Source organism: Triticum aestivum, chromosome 4A (genome assembly GCF_018294505.1).
Source record: "Triticum aestivum cultivar Chinese Spring chromosome 4A, IWGSC CS RefSeq v2.1, whole genome shotgun sequence".
Taxonomy (NCBI): domain Eukaryota; kingdom Viridiplantae; phylum Streptophyta; class Magnoliopsida; order Poales; family Poaceae; genus Triticum; species Triticum aestivum.
Window position 1 is genome coordinate 609,256,895 of NC_057803.1, and position 17,875 is coordinate 609,274,769.

The following is a 17,875-nucleotide window of genomic DNA, read 5'->3' on the forward strand; positions in this document are numbered from 1 at the left end:
CTCTTCCCCTTTCAAAACCCTAGGCGCATGGGCCCCTTGGGGCTGGTGCCCTTGGCCCATGTAGGCCAAGGCGCACCCCCTACAGCCCTGTGGCCCCCCGGGGCAGGTGGACCCACCCGGTGGACCCTCGGGACCCTTCCGGTAGTCCCGGTACAATACCGATGACCCCGAAACTTGTCCCGATGGCCGAAACAGGATTTCCTATATATAAATCTTTACCTCTGGACCATTCCGGAACTCCTCGTGACATCTGGGATCTCATCCGGGACTCAGAACAACATTCAATAACCACATACAAACTTCCTTTATAACCCTAGCGTCATCGAACCTTAAGTGTGTAGACCCTACGGGTTCGGGAGACAAGCAGACATGACCGAGACGTTCTCCGGTCAATAACCAACAGCGGGATCTGGATACCCGTGTTGGCTCCCACATGCTCCACGATGATCTCATCGAATGAACCACGATGTCAAGGACTTAATCAATCCCGTATACAATTCCCTTTGTCTATCGGTACGACACTTGCCCGAGATTCGATCGTCGGTATCCCGCTACCTTGTTCAATCTCGTTACCAGCAAGTCTCTTTACTCGTTCCGTAACACATCATCCCGTGATCAACTCCTTGATCACATTGTGCACATTATGATGATGTCCTACCGAGTGGGCCCAGAGATACCTCTCCGTTTACACGGAGTGACAAATCCCAGTCTCGATTCGTGCCAACCCAACAGACACTTTAGGAGATACCTGTAGTGTACCTTTATAGCCACCCAGTTACGTTGTGACGTTTGGCACACCCAAAGCACTCCTACGGTATCCGGGAGTTGCACAATCTCATGGTCTAAGGAAATGATACTTGACATTAGAAAAGCTTTAGCATACGAACTACATGATCTTGTGCTAGGCTTAGGATTGGGTCTTGTCATGTGATCCCGTTATCAACGACATCCAATGTCCATGGTCAGAAAACCGTAACCATCTATTGATCAACGAGCTAGTCAACTAGAGGCTTACTAGGGATATGGTGTTGTCTATGTATCCACACATGTATCTGAGTTTCCTATCAATACAATTATAGCATGGATAATAAACGATTATCATGAACAAGGAAATATAATAATAATCAATTTATTATTGCCTCTAGGGCATATTTCCAACACTTAGATATGTTACTACCTATATAGTGGGTAGTAACATGTGTATATTATCATGCACCACTTTATCAACTTTGTAGAGTCATTTTGCATTAGGAACCGCTATGTGATGGTAACATATTATGTCACTCTATTTGTCCCTCTCCTCATTAATTACTTGCGATATTACATTTTTGCTTATTTGGTATGCATGTTACTATCTATATTACTCTCACTATGACTAGCCTGAATGTGAATGTTTTTTGGTCATTTATTGGTGACACGTGTGTGCATTACAATTAACGCATTGATAAACACATTTTTTTGAAAAAGTGAGTGCATTAGTTGAGTAATTTTTGTAAACTATAAAAAATATTCCATCACTCCTCATCTATTTCGGTTGGTAAGATTTTTTTTAATTGACCCTATAAACCAGGAGAGAGGTTGTATATGATAAGGGAGGGAGTAAGGACATCTCCAAAAGGGCCCTCAAACATCTTGCAAGCATTCGTCGGATGCAGTTTGCTATCCAACGTAGTCTCGCATCGATTCGTCGGCATGTTTAGACATCTTTTTTCCCACAAATCGGGAAAAAAATATAAAGATTCTTTACATGAGTCTGGATATCTTTCTGGTCAATCAAAAGTCATCATATATGCCTCCGTTTGTCTGGGTGGCGGAAGGCCGCTGCTAATTTCTTGCTGTTTGACGAAAGCTGCTACCCGGAAGCACTAAGTGTCTGTTTGTAACCTGTTTGGCAGAAGCCACTAAATAGCTTACTTTATTTGGCGGAAGGCACTTAATTAAGTGCTTCCTTTGCTGGAAGGCAAGTATATTTTAGCATATTAATTTGTCTTAATACGAGGTGTTTGGCAGAAGACTATTTTTTCAAGTCAAATGGAGCCGGGCATTTTGGCTAGCCTTGGATGGCCATCTTTTATATCAGTGTCAATATGATGTTTTTCATAGCGCCTACAACCAGGCTGCTATGCTCGACATGGTAGCGGCATGATTCATGGCGCCGTGCCTGCGCCATCATGGAACATTGGGCCTAGGTTACATACTCCCTCTATCCATCACCTAATGTGTTTTTCGAGCCTAACTTTCATCACATGTTAGAGCAATAATATATGGCATGCAAGTTACACAAAGCGTACCATCAAATTTGTATGTGAAAGGTGCTTCCAATGATATAATTTTTACATTGTACATCTCATATACTATTAATTTTATCAATAGTCAAATGCAATCTCGAAAAATTTATTAGGCCCTATATATATGGATGGACGGAGTACCATATGTAGTGCCATGTGTGGGGTGGTGTGCTTCACAACATATCGCCACTAGCTAGCGCTATACTTCATAATACTTCAGACCATAGTGTCCTAATTGGTGGCGCTATACTCAGATAAGTTTGGCAAAAAAAATTGACAGGTTCATAAATTAAAAAAATCACAATTAGAACAAGTTCACAAGAAGTCCATAATTACGACAAATTCACATCAAGTCCACAATTACGACAAGACAAGTTCACATCATGTTTACAAAATAGAAGCTAACTAAAGTGACAAGTTCATCAAGTCCACAATTACGACAAGTTCACAAGTAGAAGCTAACTAAAGTGACAAGTTCAACTAGATCAACAAGTTCACAAATACATCTACTTCTTTCGCTTGCCTGCCTCACATCCTTCTTCCTCTCGGAATTAATTATCTGTTTGCATTTCGTGCGTTATTTTGTCGTGTCTATGGAGTATGGACAGGAACTTGACCTCGATAGGTATAAACATAGAAGGCACCGGGATTAAGGCAGCTAATTAAGGAAGGGAGGGTCACTCATGAAACAAAACTGAATTTGAGAGCTGCCGTCTCGCAGTTTTCAAACTCAAAAACTGTCAAGTTCATGGGATTCAAGTAGAGTTAATTGCACGCAGTATTAACTTGGCCATTGCGTGCCCACACATACATAGTTTCAGTGATTAGCGTAGTTCAGCGCCTTGCACTTGTGTACTAGGCACTGGACAGCTTACCCATGAGACAGAGAATATGCTAATACTAATTTGAACTAAAACCACGATCGACAAGAATTATGGAGCGGAGGGAGTAGTAAGTTCCCAAAATCACCAGCATGACACAAGACATGCCGAAAATGAACTTAATATGCAGGGTTAGTTCCACGCCAACTAATCTGTGAAGAAGAGCAGGTAAACATGATAATCCTGATTAACGGTTATATATAGGCGTGCTGCTCTTGCTCTTGCTCTTGCTCTTGCTCTTGTCTAGAATGTAGAATTGCAGTTCTTCTCCTTCTTCCAAGTGCAAGGAGTTGATATGGGTGGTGTGTTCTTTATAGTGCGATCGATTGTTTTCTCTCTGCTGTGTTGGATGTGGGTGAGGAAAGCGGACATGCTCGATGGACCGACAAGGCGGCGAAGGATGCATATCACACTGCTTGGGCTGCTCTGCTCCTGCTGTTTTGCTGTTTGCCAACACACATTGTACTACTGTATGTTTTCTGTCTACCGTCTTTCGGTGTTAATGCGTCTCACACTGAATGTCTTGACCCTTTGATTTGGGGGTACAGGCTGAGACTGAATCGCTTTTTATCTACTGTCTCTCTGGTGTCCTGAAATAGATGCAGTCAAGGGAGAAAGAAAGGTGCTGTTTCTTTTCGCAGAGATTGCTTTGCAAGGTGAATTAGCTTCGTTCCACCCAAAATTATTCATATTAGTATGCCCTTTGCATGGATGAGGGTTGCACCGCTAGTTCGCAGCCGTTGCCAATTTAGTTTCTGATGTGAGTTTCTCTTTGCTCACTGTTACTCCCTCCGTTCGAAATTACTTGTCTCGGAAATGGATGTATCTAGAACTAAAATACATCTAGATACATCCATTTCTACGACAAGTAATTCCGAACGGAGGGAGTACGTGGAATACATGCCCAAAATGAACTTACACCTGCCACTATCAATCACTCATGACTATAATTCATTCTAAGCGACAATTAAAAACAGAACAAGTCCAAATGCTCACAGGCTTTCAGTGATTAAACTTGTCTGGTTAAGTGGGAGCAAATTCACTAAATTTAGTCAGTTACAAACGGAATACTACTTGACTAGTTAAAGTTTCGAGTTTTCAAAGACAAAACATAGCATCACCGAAAGCAAATAAAACATCATACACTCTTCCTGCTTCGTCGTCGTAAAAGATCAGATCGGCGTGTCAGGTTGCAACAACAGAAAATACACATATAGGCAGCTTTCACTCACGGTCTCCTTCCATACAAGAACCGACGGCTCCATGCCAAGAAACGAGGTTCCTACCAAACCTAGAACAAGCCTTGGGCCCAGCAGCAGCGAAAAGATTAACCCAAAAATCAGTAATACACACAACACAACACAAGTGCCAAACACCACCATTTTTTCTGGATTCCATAGAGGCCAGCGACCCTGGATAGCGCGAGGAGCTGCTAGTCTTTTACATGTTTTGGTTCAGGTAGGTGTTAGTCGCAACCAGACGAGCACAGCAGAAACACAACGCACGGTTGTTAGTTTTTATGCCTGCCAAAAAACCTTATAGATACAAAAAGATCGGAGTCCTCCCACACCGGCCGTCGACAGGCATTTCACAGTTCGGTATGATTGCGTAAGGATAAACTATAGGAGCTAGTTTTATTACCAGGTTGGACCCCAGGGCGCCTTGAGAGAGGGTCGCTGTGAGTAGGTACCTCACCCTCTATGGTTGGATGACAGCAAGCCCATTTGTTCAGTGAGATTTGCCAAGTTCTCGGTCCTGGTCCATCCATTCTCCTCTTGCGCTCCCCGTGTGTCCAGCAGACCTGAATCGACCTCGTCATTGTCGATGGAGAGAGGGCTGGCACAAAGGAACTGCTCCCAGAAGGAATCAATTATTCCCGGAAGCTTCTGGGTGTCATCGGTCTCATCAGTGTCGATGGGGTCCATGGGAACAGAGTCATCACTGCCTTCATCAGGTAGGGGGAATATACACTCAGGACCAGGCATTGTGAAGTTCTCTACAGGAATATTAATTGCATCCTCCGTTATGAGATCATGCAGATCTGGGAATCCTGGAATACTGATATCACTTAAACCTGGCGTCATAGCCTTTGGCACCGAAGGCACAGCACTCATGTTGGGAAGTTGTGTCGATGAGTTGGTGTCCAGAACTGGACGCTGCATCTCAGGGGGGCTTGACGATGAACAAATTGCTGAAAGCCCAGAGCTCGTGGGCATATATGGCATGCCCGAGTTGCCTGGGACCTCTGCAAGGGTGACTGCAGAATTCCGGGTTGATGAAGAGCTGTCAAAAGTTTGAGCACTTGGCATACAGTTCTCCAGTAGCAAATTATCTGAATTGGCCATGGATTCAAATCTGTGTGGGGAGGTATCCTGCTGCAGGATCTTCCTCAGCATTGCTTTGGCTGCTTCGTTGATCATAGGCTGATACTTGATTATCTGGCCATCCAACAATGCACTTTCGGAGTTCAGGCCATCATCTTGCTTAGGTAGCCTCCTTTTCTTGTTCGCAGCTACTATTCTCCGTTTGCTGTTTTCATTCTGCTGTACAAACTGTGCTAGGAAGCCAGGACTCTGCATTGCTTTAGCCAGGAAAGACATCATTTGCTGCTGTCGTTGCTCCATTCCGTGAAGACGCTTGCCCAAAGTCTGCAGCTGATGGTCAGTGGTCTGCTGTTGCTGTCTCAGCCTGACAAGCTCCTGCATTAGAACATTTTTATCCCTCTTTAGCATCTCAATCTCTTCCTCCATCCCAAACTTCCCCACCTCTACACAAGAAGGCATTGGAGCATTCTGCAACTGGGGTTGCTGCTGCTGCTGCTGCTGCTGGGGTTGCTGCTGTTGCACTTGCACTTGGTTGTTTGCATGCGATGGTTTCCTTCTGTTGATGGTCTTCAGTAGATGTTTTTGTCCTCTCAAAAAACCCTCATTTGCAAATTCCCACTTGTCTGGATCAACTTTTCTGAATCCCTGTTTCCAAAAGCAGCAATGCAATTATTAGAAAGGGGCTAATGTGCTTTGAATGGTCGGCAACTTTGTAGCACGAAAAGGGGAAATAGAGAACAATCACACTAGCAATGCAACCCAAACAATCCTAACAGTCTATGACTCACCTAAAAGAGTCTGCAACTCAAGGAAACAGCTAATTGACCACAATACAGAAGGGCATGAATTTACCACAGGTTGCATTACTAGTCATTTGTGTAAGAATTAAATAGTTAAAAATGATAACAGGCTCAGGTGAACTGAAGATAAGCAAATATCCAACTATATAGTAGTAGTCAGTAAGTCCTAATATCCCGTTATCCAAGAGCCCCGCAATTTGCTGCTGTTATTAGATTTTTTGCAAATGTAAATTCAACTTAGAGATGACCCAGGTCAATGACTGGGAATCGCATATGCATTCACCAGTGAAGGAGTGTAACCACATCCAGATAAACAAGCATCAGAATGGTATGGAACGGCAGACGACCAGGTACAGACAGTCTATCTGGAACAAATAATTCTTCACAAGGTATAAACGGTAATCGCTTTAAACTGAGGTGATGGTTCAGAAAGCAAACAAAAAAACAACAGGCAAAGGAACAAATCCAGTGTATTGTGTACTGCTACTTTCTGAATAATTTCTAAAAGTGCGTGTGAAAAGTGTATGTGATTGTAACAAGTTGTGCTAACAAGCATGTCGTCAGATCTGATAACATACCTCGTAATTCCCAATGCAAATATCAATTCATAAAGCGTGCTGTTTCATGCTATATCCCAAGCTCAAGAAGTTGGGGAGATTGCACAACGGTATTTAATGAGATGATCATATGCATGCGAGGTTTAGTTAGAATTTATTATCAAATGCTAGGGATCACTTTAAAGGCAATCATAATGTTACTGTGTGAGGGAACTGTTTCCAGGCATCTGAGCTTGGGCAGCACCTGAGAAGTACGTACTTCTTTAGATGCCACGAAGGGATTATATTGGTTCTCAAGCAGAACATATCTATTCGCAGCACAAGAAGCATACTTGACCAAACTGCGACCACGGTAAGTTAAAATTAAAACCTTACAAATCAAATCTAAGAATTAAAAGTACAACACGCACTGGGATCAAACTGTGATGTATGTAATATTCTAGCACAAGAAGCATATTAAACTATTCCAAAACAGAGTTATGGCAATTTCAAGAAATAGGCCATGATGTACAGAAAATGGGGAGGGAGGCTAGCCAGATCTATAAGCTTAATTATGCCAACTGGTGGTACACCTTTGGCCAGAAATCAAAGCAACTGATGGTTCAAAATTTCAAGTACACTTGCAGCACATGCTAACATGCCTAAACATTGGAGACTACAAACTAAACGAAGCTACGTTTTAAACAAGAAGGGTTTATTGGTAGGACTGGTTCAATTTCACATACAGCAAGAAACCCAAGACTCCAGAAAAGGGCCACAATACTATATGCAAGACAACATATGCATTTGCATGTGAGGTTTTGTTAAAATTTATTATCAAATGCTTGGGGTCACTTTAAAGGCAATCACAATGTAATTGTGTGAGAAAACTGTTTCCAGGCATCTGAGCTTGGGCAGCACCTGAGAAGTAGTACTTCTTAGATGTCACAAAGGGACCAAACTGGCTCTGGAGTATACATTCGCAGCATTTTGTCAATTATAATATTATTTTTTAAAGTTAAAATAAAATCTTACAAATTAATCGAAGACTTAAAGGTATGACACACACTGGGACCAAACTGTGATGTATCTAATATTCTAGCACAAGAAGCAAATTAAACTATTCGGAAACAGAGTTAAGGCGGTTTCAAGAAATAGGCCATGATGTACAGAAAATGGGGAGGGAAGCTTAGCCAGATCTATGCGTTTATTTATGCCAACTGGTGGTGCTCCTTTGGCCAGAAATCAAAGCTCTCGACGGTTCAAGCTTTCAGAGTGGTCAAGTACACTTGCAGCACATGGTCACATGCCTAAACATCGGATTCTACAAACTAAACACAACTAAGCTATGTTTTAAACCAAGAAGGGTTTATTGGCAGGATGGGTTCAATTTCACATACAAATCCCAAGACTACAGTAAATGGCTGCAATATTATATGCAAGAGCATGAAGGTATCCATGATTTCAGTACCATCAAGTAGACCTCTGTCTAAGAAATTACCAACATATGCGTTTTCGTCTTGCTTAAAACAAGCAACCTGTCGCCAGCTGACACACTCACATGGCAACAGTATTAAACCTGACTAACTCTATGTTCTTCAAGTTAATAAGAAAGCAGTATTCCAGAGATAGAGTTTCATCGGTGCCCTACACTTCCTGATCTTCCTGACTGCTTTTCCCAGTAGGATTGTCCAAATGAACAACAGATTAGCAATTTGGTTCATACTCCTAAATGGCTGCACACACAGAAACTACGGCAGCATGTGGCATTCAGGATCAAAGGGTCGGTGGCGCTCCTCTGGCAATAAAGCAAAGCCCTCGACGGTTGAAATTTTTAGAGTGGTCAAGTACACACACTTGCAGCAAGGCTCACATGCCTAAACATTGATGTCTACAAACTAGACTCAAGTGAGCTATGTTTTACCCCAAGAAGGGTTTATTGGCAGGACGTTTTTTATCTCGTGCACTACGGGGAAAAATCCCAAGACTCAAGTAAATGGCTGCAATACTATATGCAAGACCACGCAGATCTGTAATTTGAGTGCATCAAGTAGACCTCTGTCTAAGAAATGCATTTTGTTCTTACGTAAGCTTGAAACAGGCAACCTTTCACTTGCTGTCACTCACATGACAAGAGTATTAAATCTGACTGACTCTTCTCTATGTTCTTTAAGTTAATAATATAAGAAAGCAGTATTCCAGAGATAGAATTCATCACAGTGACCCTGCGCTACCTGGTCTTCCTGACTGCCGGGAGGTAGGCTTTGTCCAAACCCACAATAGACTAGTAATTTGGTTAAGGTTTGAAAACGGCTGCGTATGCAGAAACTACACGGCAGCAGGTGGCATTCAGGATCAAAGGGTCGGTGGAGCTCCTTTGGCCAGAAATCAAGAAATCTTTAGAGTGGTCTAGTACACACACTTGCAGCACAGGCTCACATGCCTAAACATTGGAGTCTACAAGATAAACTCAACAAAGCTACTCCCTTCATCCCATAATATAAGATGTTTCTGCAAGCTGTTTTAGCTTGCAAAAACGCCTTATATTGTGGGACGCAGGGAGTATCTTAATCCCCAGAAGGGTTTATTGGTAGGATGGTTCGATTTCACCTAGAACGAGGAAAATCCCTAGAATCCTGTAAAGGGCTGCAATACTATATGCAAGAGCATGCAGATATCCATGATTTCAGTGCCTCGAGTAGACCTCTGTCTAAGAGAGTACCTGGGTGATACGCACTTTGTTCATACATAAGCTTAAAACAAGCAACCTGTCACCTGCTGTTACACTCACATGACAACAGTATTAAGCCTGACCAACTCCTTTCTATGTTCTTTAAGTTAGTATAAGGCAGAGGTATTCCAGAGATAGAATTTCATCAGTGACCCTATAGCTTCCTGGTCCTCATGAATGCCTCCTGGTAGGATGTCCAAAATAACAACAGACTAGAAATTTGGTTAAGATTCAAAAATGGCTGAGTATGCAGAAACTACGGCAGCAGGTGGCATTCAGGATCAAAAGCCAAAAGGTTGGTGGTTCTACTCTGGCCAAAAATCAAAGCACTGGACGGTTAATTTTTTTAGAGTGCTGAAGTACACAATTGCAGCACAGGCTCACATGCCTAAACATTGGGGCCTACAAACTACACTCAACAGAGCTATGTTTCGAACCAAGAAGGGCTTATTGGCAGGACGGTTTTAACCTCACATACTACGAGGAAAATTCAAAGACTAAAGCAAACTACTGAAATACTACATGCAAGACCACACAGATATCCGTGATTCCGCTACCTCAAATAGATCCCTGTCTAAGAAAGCGCCAACATATGCATCTCGTTCTTACCTACATACGCTCGAAACAAGCAACATGCCACTTGCTGTCACTCTCACAGAACAATTTTTAGAGTGGCCAAGCACACACACTTGCAGCACAGGCTCACAAACCTAAATAAACTCCGTTCCGAATTACTTGTCGCAAGTATGGATGTATCTAGATACATCCATTTTTGCAACGAGTAATTTGGAACGGAGGGAGTAGAAACTAAATTCAACTGAGCTACTTTATGTTTTAAACCAAGAAGGGCTTATTGGCAGGACGGTTTTAACCTCAAACACTAGGAGAAAAAATTCCAGGACTCGAGTAAACTGCAGCAATACTATATGCAAGATCACGTGGGTACCCGTGATTTCAGTACCTCAAGTAGGCCTCTGTCCAATAAATTGCCAAGATATGCAAGAAACTTGTTCTTGCATAAGCTGGAAGCAAGCAACATGTCACTTGCTGTCACAATCACAGAACAAGAGTAATAAACCTGACCAAGTCCTCCTCTCTATGTTGTTTAAGTCAAGAAAGCAGCAGTGATAAACCTGACTAACTCCTGTCTAAGTTCTTGAAGTCAAGAAAGCTGTATCCTCAATCTGGCTCAAGTTGTAAATCAGCAGGGCACTCACAAACTAGAAACTACAGGTTGGGGATCAGATCAGCTCAGGCATGCACGGGTACACTAGAACCAAAATCCCCCAAATTTTAAGCGCCGTGGATAGCAGAGAGACCCCAAGAAGATGGAATCAAAGCGGGGCTGGAGCGAGCAGGGGAGAGGGAGGGCGCGCACGTAGGTGTTGAGCTGCCTGACGAAGGAGGAGAAGTTGTTGTGCTTGAAGTACTTGGGGAGGAGGTCCCGGGCGAACTCGGGCGTGTTCCAGACGATGAAGCTGTTGTTGGCCGGCCCCCACGACACCACGGCGTCCGTGGCCGGGTCGTCCACCATGTCGTACGTCTTCATCAGGAACGGCGGCGGCGCGCCCGCCCCCGCCCCCGCCGCCCCAGGAGGCGCCACCGCCGTCGTCACCGTCGACGCCGCCGCCGCCGCAGCCACCGCAGCAGCAACCCCGCCGTCCATCGCCGTCCCTCGATCCGTACGGCCCCGGCCCCGACCTCGGAGCTCAGCCGCGCCGCCGCGCGGGAACACAACCAGCCGGACTCGAGGGAGCTCCACCGATTCGAGCAGGGGGAGTGGGGGATTTGGGGGCGGGGATTGATTCTAGGTCTTGGGGAGGAGGTGAAAGGTGGGGTCTTTTCCTTTGAAGGAGGGAGGGAGGAGGAGGAAAAGGGGGAGGAAAAGGGGGAGTACCATATTGAAGTGGCATGCTCACTTGAATTCTATAGAATTAGCAATGAGTGTTTGATGACACAGAAAAAACAAAGAAATTGTAAAAGGACGTTGGAGTGAATGTTATATTTGCTATAAAATATAGTATAAAATATTCCATAAGAAATTTTTTTATGGAATTCAATCCTATGAATCAAAGGACCAACATAGGATAAAATCCTAAGGATTTCAATCCTCCAAAAATGCTATAAAATTCATTTGGATCAAAGGAGCCCTTAGTATTTCTGGTAATTTTTAGTGGAAAACATGCACTCATGCGATTCCTATTCATGCTGGCAGGAACATGTAGGTAGATTAGACAGCCGATTTGACATTCTGACATTGAGCTCCAGCTTGAGCGTCTCACTCAAATCTCAAGCAAGATGGGCATGGGAAACCGCCATCGCTTCGAGTATAGGCCAGGGGCCCAGGGCAGTGTCAGCGACCAATTTTGCCATGCTGCCGTGCCGATGGGCCATCCGGCCCACAGACGCCAGTGGCCCGGCCCGCTCCACCTCGCCTAGAGAGAGAATGGCCACGTCGGCAACCTTTCCTCTCCCGCACTTCACACTTGACACCACCCAAAAAAAACCTAGCAGAGCAGCAATGGCGTCCCCGCCGCCGCCGTCCTCCTCCTGCTCCTCGTCCCCGTCTCCCATCCACTGGCCTCAGGCCTGGAGTCCTCGCCGTTCGACGCGGCGCTGGCGGCGCTGCAGGGCCGGATGGGCTACGCGTTCCGGTCCCCGGACCTGCTCCGCCGCGCGATGACGCACGCCTCCTACTCGCGCGAGAACGGCCGGGCGCTGGCCGTGCTCGGCCTGGCCGCGGCGGAGTCGGCCGCCGCGCTGCGGGCCCTCGCCGCCGACCGCGACGCGCCGGCCTCCGCCGTCTCCCGCGCCGCGCGCGACGCCGCGGGGGAGCCCGCCTGCGCCGCGGCGGGCGCCCGCGCGGGCATCCCGGGCGTCGTGCGCGTCGCCGGGTCCACCAAGGCCTCGGCCCCGCCCGTGGTCTGCGGCGCCCTCCGCGCGCTCCTCGGCGCCGTCGCCGTCGACAACGGCACCGCCGCCGCCGCCGCCGAGGTCTTCTGGCGCCTCCACGTCATCACCGCCGCCGCCATGTGACGCGTGCACGAGTAATAAATCATCCAAGATGGTTTGCACTTGCACATCAGTGTTCACAAGTATATTTACTAGTAGGATAAGTGAAGCTGCTGCTGCAATCTACCTCTTATGTAAATTATGAACTGCCACCTAGAGCCTGGATGAAAATCATCAACTTCCACTTTGATTTCGTATGCAAATTATGGACAGTCACTCAGAGCTCTGATGAAAATCATGAACCTCCACTTTGATCTTGTATGCAAATTATGAACTGCCGCTTCGAGTTGTGCTATGTCTGATTTGAGATGGATCATGGAACAAGAGTTCCTTGTCGAATTCAGTTACACTGCGTTTGGATGTCTTCATTGGGGGGCTTGTATTGGATTTGGTATTGGTAAGTTTCATTTCACCTGTTTGGCTGGACACTAAATTGGTGGCCGGTAATGAAACTAAATTCAGGCTGAAATCACTCCCACGCAAACAGTCTGCCCACAATACGGAGGCCTCCGGCTCTGAATTGTGCTGAAATCGCCCATCCCGCAAAACGTACCGGTTCACTTCCCTTTTCCCCCCTCGCGAACAGATAAGGAGAAAAGGCAGGAAGGGAGATAGCGAGCTCCGAGGTGGGCGGCGGCTGCGAAGCTCGGCGGCGTCCAGGTGCGTTCCCTCCTCGGCCCCCTCCTCCTGCAACATCTTCCGGCACCGCCGCATCTCACCCGTCCCCTCCACTGACGCGTCGTGCACTGCCTCCAGCTCGGCGGCCATGGGCGTCCGCCACAGGCCCGTCCGCTCGACCGCCTCCGGCGCGGCGACTATGGGTGTCCGCCGCTGCATTTAGTTGCTGCAGCTGCGGCTACTAGGGGGCTGGAGTAGACGACGAAGGACTGTCGGTGCTGAAGCTTCCTGACCGTGCTTGCCTACTCTTCGGTTTCTATGTGTGTGGATGTGGGCAAATTTAATGATTCTTGTGCGTATGTGTATGGACAAATTTGATGTTTCCTGTAGATAGAAGGATAAAAGCTTCACAATCAATGTGAATATGCAATTTCAATGTTTGTCATCCAAGCAGGATTTAGTATTGAAACCTCACAGATTTCATGAGGCAATTCAGTGAACAACCAAACAAGTGAATTCGTATTCATGTCCATTTCAGTTTCCTTGCTGAAATGGTATTCCAACCAATTCATTACAGAGCCTTTCAATATGGACATCCAAACGCAGCGTTAACCTAAACCCATGTTTGAGCTTGAGAATCAAAATCCCTCTGTTCCATTGGAACTAAAACCATGCCAAAAGCCTTCAAAAAAAAAAACCATGCCAAAAGGTATTTACCAAGACCAATGAATTTTCTTTTTGACCAAACATGCTACTTGTAGTTCCATCACTTGAATGACATGGAATCAGCATGAGAAACAAGCAAGGCAAAAATGGTGTCAGTACATGATGTTACATAGATAAGCATCATTTTGACATTAGTACAGGGGCCAAGACCTCAAAGGCAAGTACCAAACGACTACACTCGACTCTTTTGAGCATTACATCAGCAACATCAACCTCGTATTTTTCTTCCCTCGCTGAACCAAAGGCCATCAGGGACTCATCTTGTCCAAAATTTGACACTCCTATTACATAACGAAGGGAATGATCCATCACAGGACAGCTACTTCCTCGCCTTCTTGCTCCGGTGCGTGTTCTCGGGCGTCGAGCCGTCCTGCTTGCGTTTCTTGTTCAGTTGCTTCGCCTTCCTGGCTGCCACGGCGGGCCGCTTGGCCTTGCGGGCACTGTTGCTTTGTCCCGTCTCGCTAGGCCTGCCTTGCTGGTTCCCTTGGTTGACGGGGCGCCGGGCCACCTTCACCTTCTTCACGACGCCAGATTTGGTCGACTTCAGGCCTTGGTAAGACAGGCTTGCCGGCGCCTTGCGTTTGTTGCTGTCGCTGCCTTCACGGGACTTGCTGCCTGGCGTGAAAGGTGCCTTCTGTTTTGGAGTGCCGCGCTTTTTCCCAGAATCTGTCTTCTTTGGTGTCGCATCGATTGCTTTTGCGTGGGTGAGCCTCAAAAAGCGATCTCTGATCTTAAGGCCACGTTTTTTGACAACAGAGTTAGCAGCTTCCTGCGTAACACACATTAAAACAATTATTATGAGATCCTGACGAGATAACAATGTATGCAGAGAATGTGGAAAATTGTTCAGAGCATTTCACAAGATGATAGCCAAAGGTCATTCATTATAAGATGTTATGTTCCTCAGAAAACAGAGTACCATAGTAAGTCACAATGTCACAAGTGCATATTGTATATTATCAGTGGATAAAGTAATGAACTGACTGGACAATTCTAGTAAACAGATGCAATTGACAAGCCAGGATCATAATAAGCCTTCAAAGTAGAAATACTTATCCGGCATGGAGTTTACTACTCTTAAGTAGTTTATAACTGAAGGCATGGAGTTTAGTACTGTAAGTATTTTATAACTGAACTGGTTCAACATAAACTTTTCTGGACAACACTTACAAGATGCTATCGTTTTTCCATTCTGCTCAGTAGGTTAAAGATAATCAACACTCGACAATGTAAGACACCATAAATGAACTCTGTTGGTAGAGATGCAGTTCAGCAAGTATTGGGTTGTGAGTCTACAAATGGCTTAAATATTTACAGCCTGCTTATAAACTGATGTTTCCGTTGTAAATATGTACTACATCCATAATTACTTGTCGCAGAAATGGATAGAAATGGAGTAGTTAGCAAGGAAGTCTTGAACTCATTCTTTTCACATGTAATACTAGCATTTAACCATATGACATGATTAACGATACTATCTTCAAGGAATGTTTTGCACAATCACACAAGAATTAACAAATTCTACTGTTAATAAACTACTTATGCACCCGACAAATTTTGACTGTTGCAAAGAGTCAGAACTCAGAATAACTCAAGCGGGAAGATGAAGGATAAGAAAATTATACCCTTGTTTTGAATAGAACATAAGCGATACCCTTTCCTAGGCTTGAATCTGGATCTCTGACAACACGTATAGCTTCAACATCACCTTGTGGCCCACTGGGACCGCAGAACAGCTGGTAGAGCTCCTCATCCTGATGTGCCACCAAGAAGCAAAGTTGACATTGGTTACTTAGTTTATATGGACATTGTGGTGCTACTGCTATCATTTCTTTAAAAAGAACAACAAAGAGCCATACAAGAATGGACACATCATACATACCTTTACATCGAATGGAAGGTTACCAACAAACACTGTCCTCTTTCTGTCATAAAGTGGTCCTTCTCCTCTTAGCTTTTTACGAGGCGGACACGCCATGTCAACACGGATGTGATTGCCATTGAACTAGAGGATTCAAAATTCAGATAGATACATTGTATTAGTAGATATGGGATATGGCACAGAAAGTTCTTAAGATGTACTTAAGCTTTACGAAGCAATTTGTTATCAGCTGTAACTTGTAAGACAGGGAACACACCAGTGCCATATTGTGAGATAAAGCTGTCCGCGCACACTGCTCATCTTTGAAGACGATGTAGGCATGTACACTGCAAATAATATAAGACGATAAGAGTTGGAAAAGCAGCAGGCATACAGTACGTTTGTAGCACAAAACAGCTAAACAATTCCTTGTGTTCCATCATCGTCTTACAACACAGTGGTCTATTAATTTGGACATATATTGAGTGGCAGTACTATTTATACCAAGAACATGAAAGCTAAGAAAACCCTTACAATACAGTACTTGTGACCAAAATGGAATTCTGTGAAGGATGTGCCTTTCTGGTGTCACTGTGCTACTAGATATTTGTGCATTCAGCTCAGTACCATATATAGCCTAAGCGGCATAACAGCGCAGAGGGACTAAACTAAAAGTGAAAACAATGAGTTACTTTGCTTTATTATCATATGGAAAGTATACATGTGTGAACAAGGGACTAAGGAATAGTTTCACGAAAATTATGTGACGCTGAATAGCACTTAGAGATACTTTTATCTTTCAAGTATGAACTGGAACTAAATAGAACATAACAACTTGTGCATATTAACAGCTAATAAAAACAAAGGGAAAAAATGTAGCACCAAGTTATAATTAAGGCCATTTAACCGTGTACAGAGGAATAATTAGTCATTGCAGGAGTAGCACAGAAAAGCCAAGCTCTAACAACAGGGGCAGCTCTGAATTTCTAATTGCAATCAGGTGCTTCTTACGTTAAGAAATTCCAACTAAAATTTTATGGCAACCAGCACAAAGCAGATGGGGAAAATCGTCTATCTATCCAAGTATAGCATAAATTCAGCTTGTTACGCAATAATAACCCGAACAATGCACTGCTAGCAATCTATATTATGTAACAATGCACTCACTTGTCGACCGCGTCATTGATCTTGCCTTTGATGACGGCTCCCTTCCGCGGAATCTTGGTCTGCAGAAAGCACACGCACAGATGATTGATTAGCACACCAAGGCGAAAAACTATCCACAAATGCATAAGCAGGAATCTAATCTGATGGACGGTACTGACGTCGCCGAGGGGCACGGAGCGGATCCTGACGGAGTCGACCTCGCCGAAGGCGGCGAACTCCTTGGTGAGCGCCTTGCGCTTGGTCCGCAGCGGCAGGTTCCCCACGAAGACCGTCCGGAGGAGCTTGCCCTCGTCGTCGAACGCCTCGTCCTCCTCCTCCCCGCCGGAGGCGGCCGCCTCGACGTCGTGGGGCGCCTTCCTCTTGGCCCCGACCACCGGCCGCGGCCGCTCCTCGTCGTCCGCGGGCGCCCGCCCCAGCGTCCGCCGCTCGTACCCGGCCTCCACCTCGTCCCGCTTCCGCTTGCGCCGCGCCGGCCCCTCCCCATCCTCCTCGCTCCGCTTCCTCCGGGACGGCACGGCGGGCTCCGCCTCCGCCTCAGCCTCGGGCCGCCTCCGGGGCTTGCGCGCCGGCGCGGGGACGGCGGGTGCGGACGCGGGGGTCGGTGGGGGAGCGGACTCCTTGCGGCGGAACGGGTTGTCGGCGGAGAAGAGGGAGCGGACGGCCGCCGCCTTGGCGTCGGGCTCGGCGGCGTCCTTCCCCTTCTTCGCCATCTCCCTCGTCCTCGTCGTCGGCGTCGGCGGTTTGCGGGCGGCGGCGGCGGCGGCGAGGAGAAGAAAAGGTGAGAAATTTATTTGGCCCGCGACCGTGGGGAGCCCACCCACCCATCCTCCGAAAATAGACGTGCGGCCCGGAGGGTCTCGAGCGACCGCACCCGTCCGATCTGTCACCAACGGCACAGATCGTCCCTGGCCCTGCCGCGAGCCCCCTCATC

At 45.9% G+C, this 17,875-nt stretch overlaps 3 protein-coding genes across 3 annotated transcripts; 1 reads left to right on the forward strand and 2 right to left on the reverse strand.

Annotated features, from left to right (window-relative positions):
• Positions 1-4,302: 4,302 nt before the first annotated feature.
• Positions 4,303-11,416, reverse strand: LOC123087506 (heat stress transcription factor A-1). The gene is made up of 2 exons (XM_044509532.1): positions 10,939-11,416; positions 4,303-6,138 (listed from the first exon to the last, which is right to left on the reverse strand). Exons 1-2 carry the CDS (start codon positions 11,224-11,226, stop codon positions 4,861-4,863), a joined length of 1,566 nt encoding a protein of 521 aa, XP_044365467.1. The 5' UTR covers positions 11,227-11,416; the 3' UTR covers positions 4,303-4,860.
• A 442-nt stretch (positions 11,417-11,858) lies between these two features.
• On the forward strand, positions 11,859-13,685 carry LOC123084050 (protein NUCLEAR FUSION DEFECTIVE 2). Its single transcript, XM_044505854.1, has 3 exons — positions 11,859-11,912; positions 12,075-13,232; positions 13,329-13,685. Exons 1-2 carry the CDS (start codon positions 11,859-11,861, stop codon positions 12,594-12,596), a joined length of 576 nt encoding a protein of 191 aa, XP_044361789.1. The 3' UTR covers positions 12,597-13,232; positions 13,329-13,685.
• A 318-nt stretch (positions 13,686-14,003) lies between these two features.
• On the reverse strand, positions 14,004-17,762 carry LOC123087507 (nucleolar protein 12). Its single transcript, XM_044509533.1, has 6 exons — positions 17,103-17,762; positions 16,945-17,003; positions 16,055-16,124; positions 15,799-15,921; positions 15,542-15,670; positions 14,004-14,685 (listed from the first exon to the last, which is right to left on the reverse strand). The coding sequence occupies exons 1-6, from the start codon at positions 17,652-17,654 to the stop codon at positions 14,236-14,238; spliced, it is 1,383 nt and encodes a 460-aa protein (XP_044365468.1). The 5' UTR covers positions 17,655-17,762; the 3' UTR covers positions 14,004-14,235.
• Between the last annotated feature and the right edge of the window lie 113 nt (positions 17,763-17,875).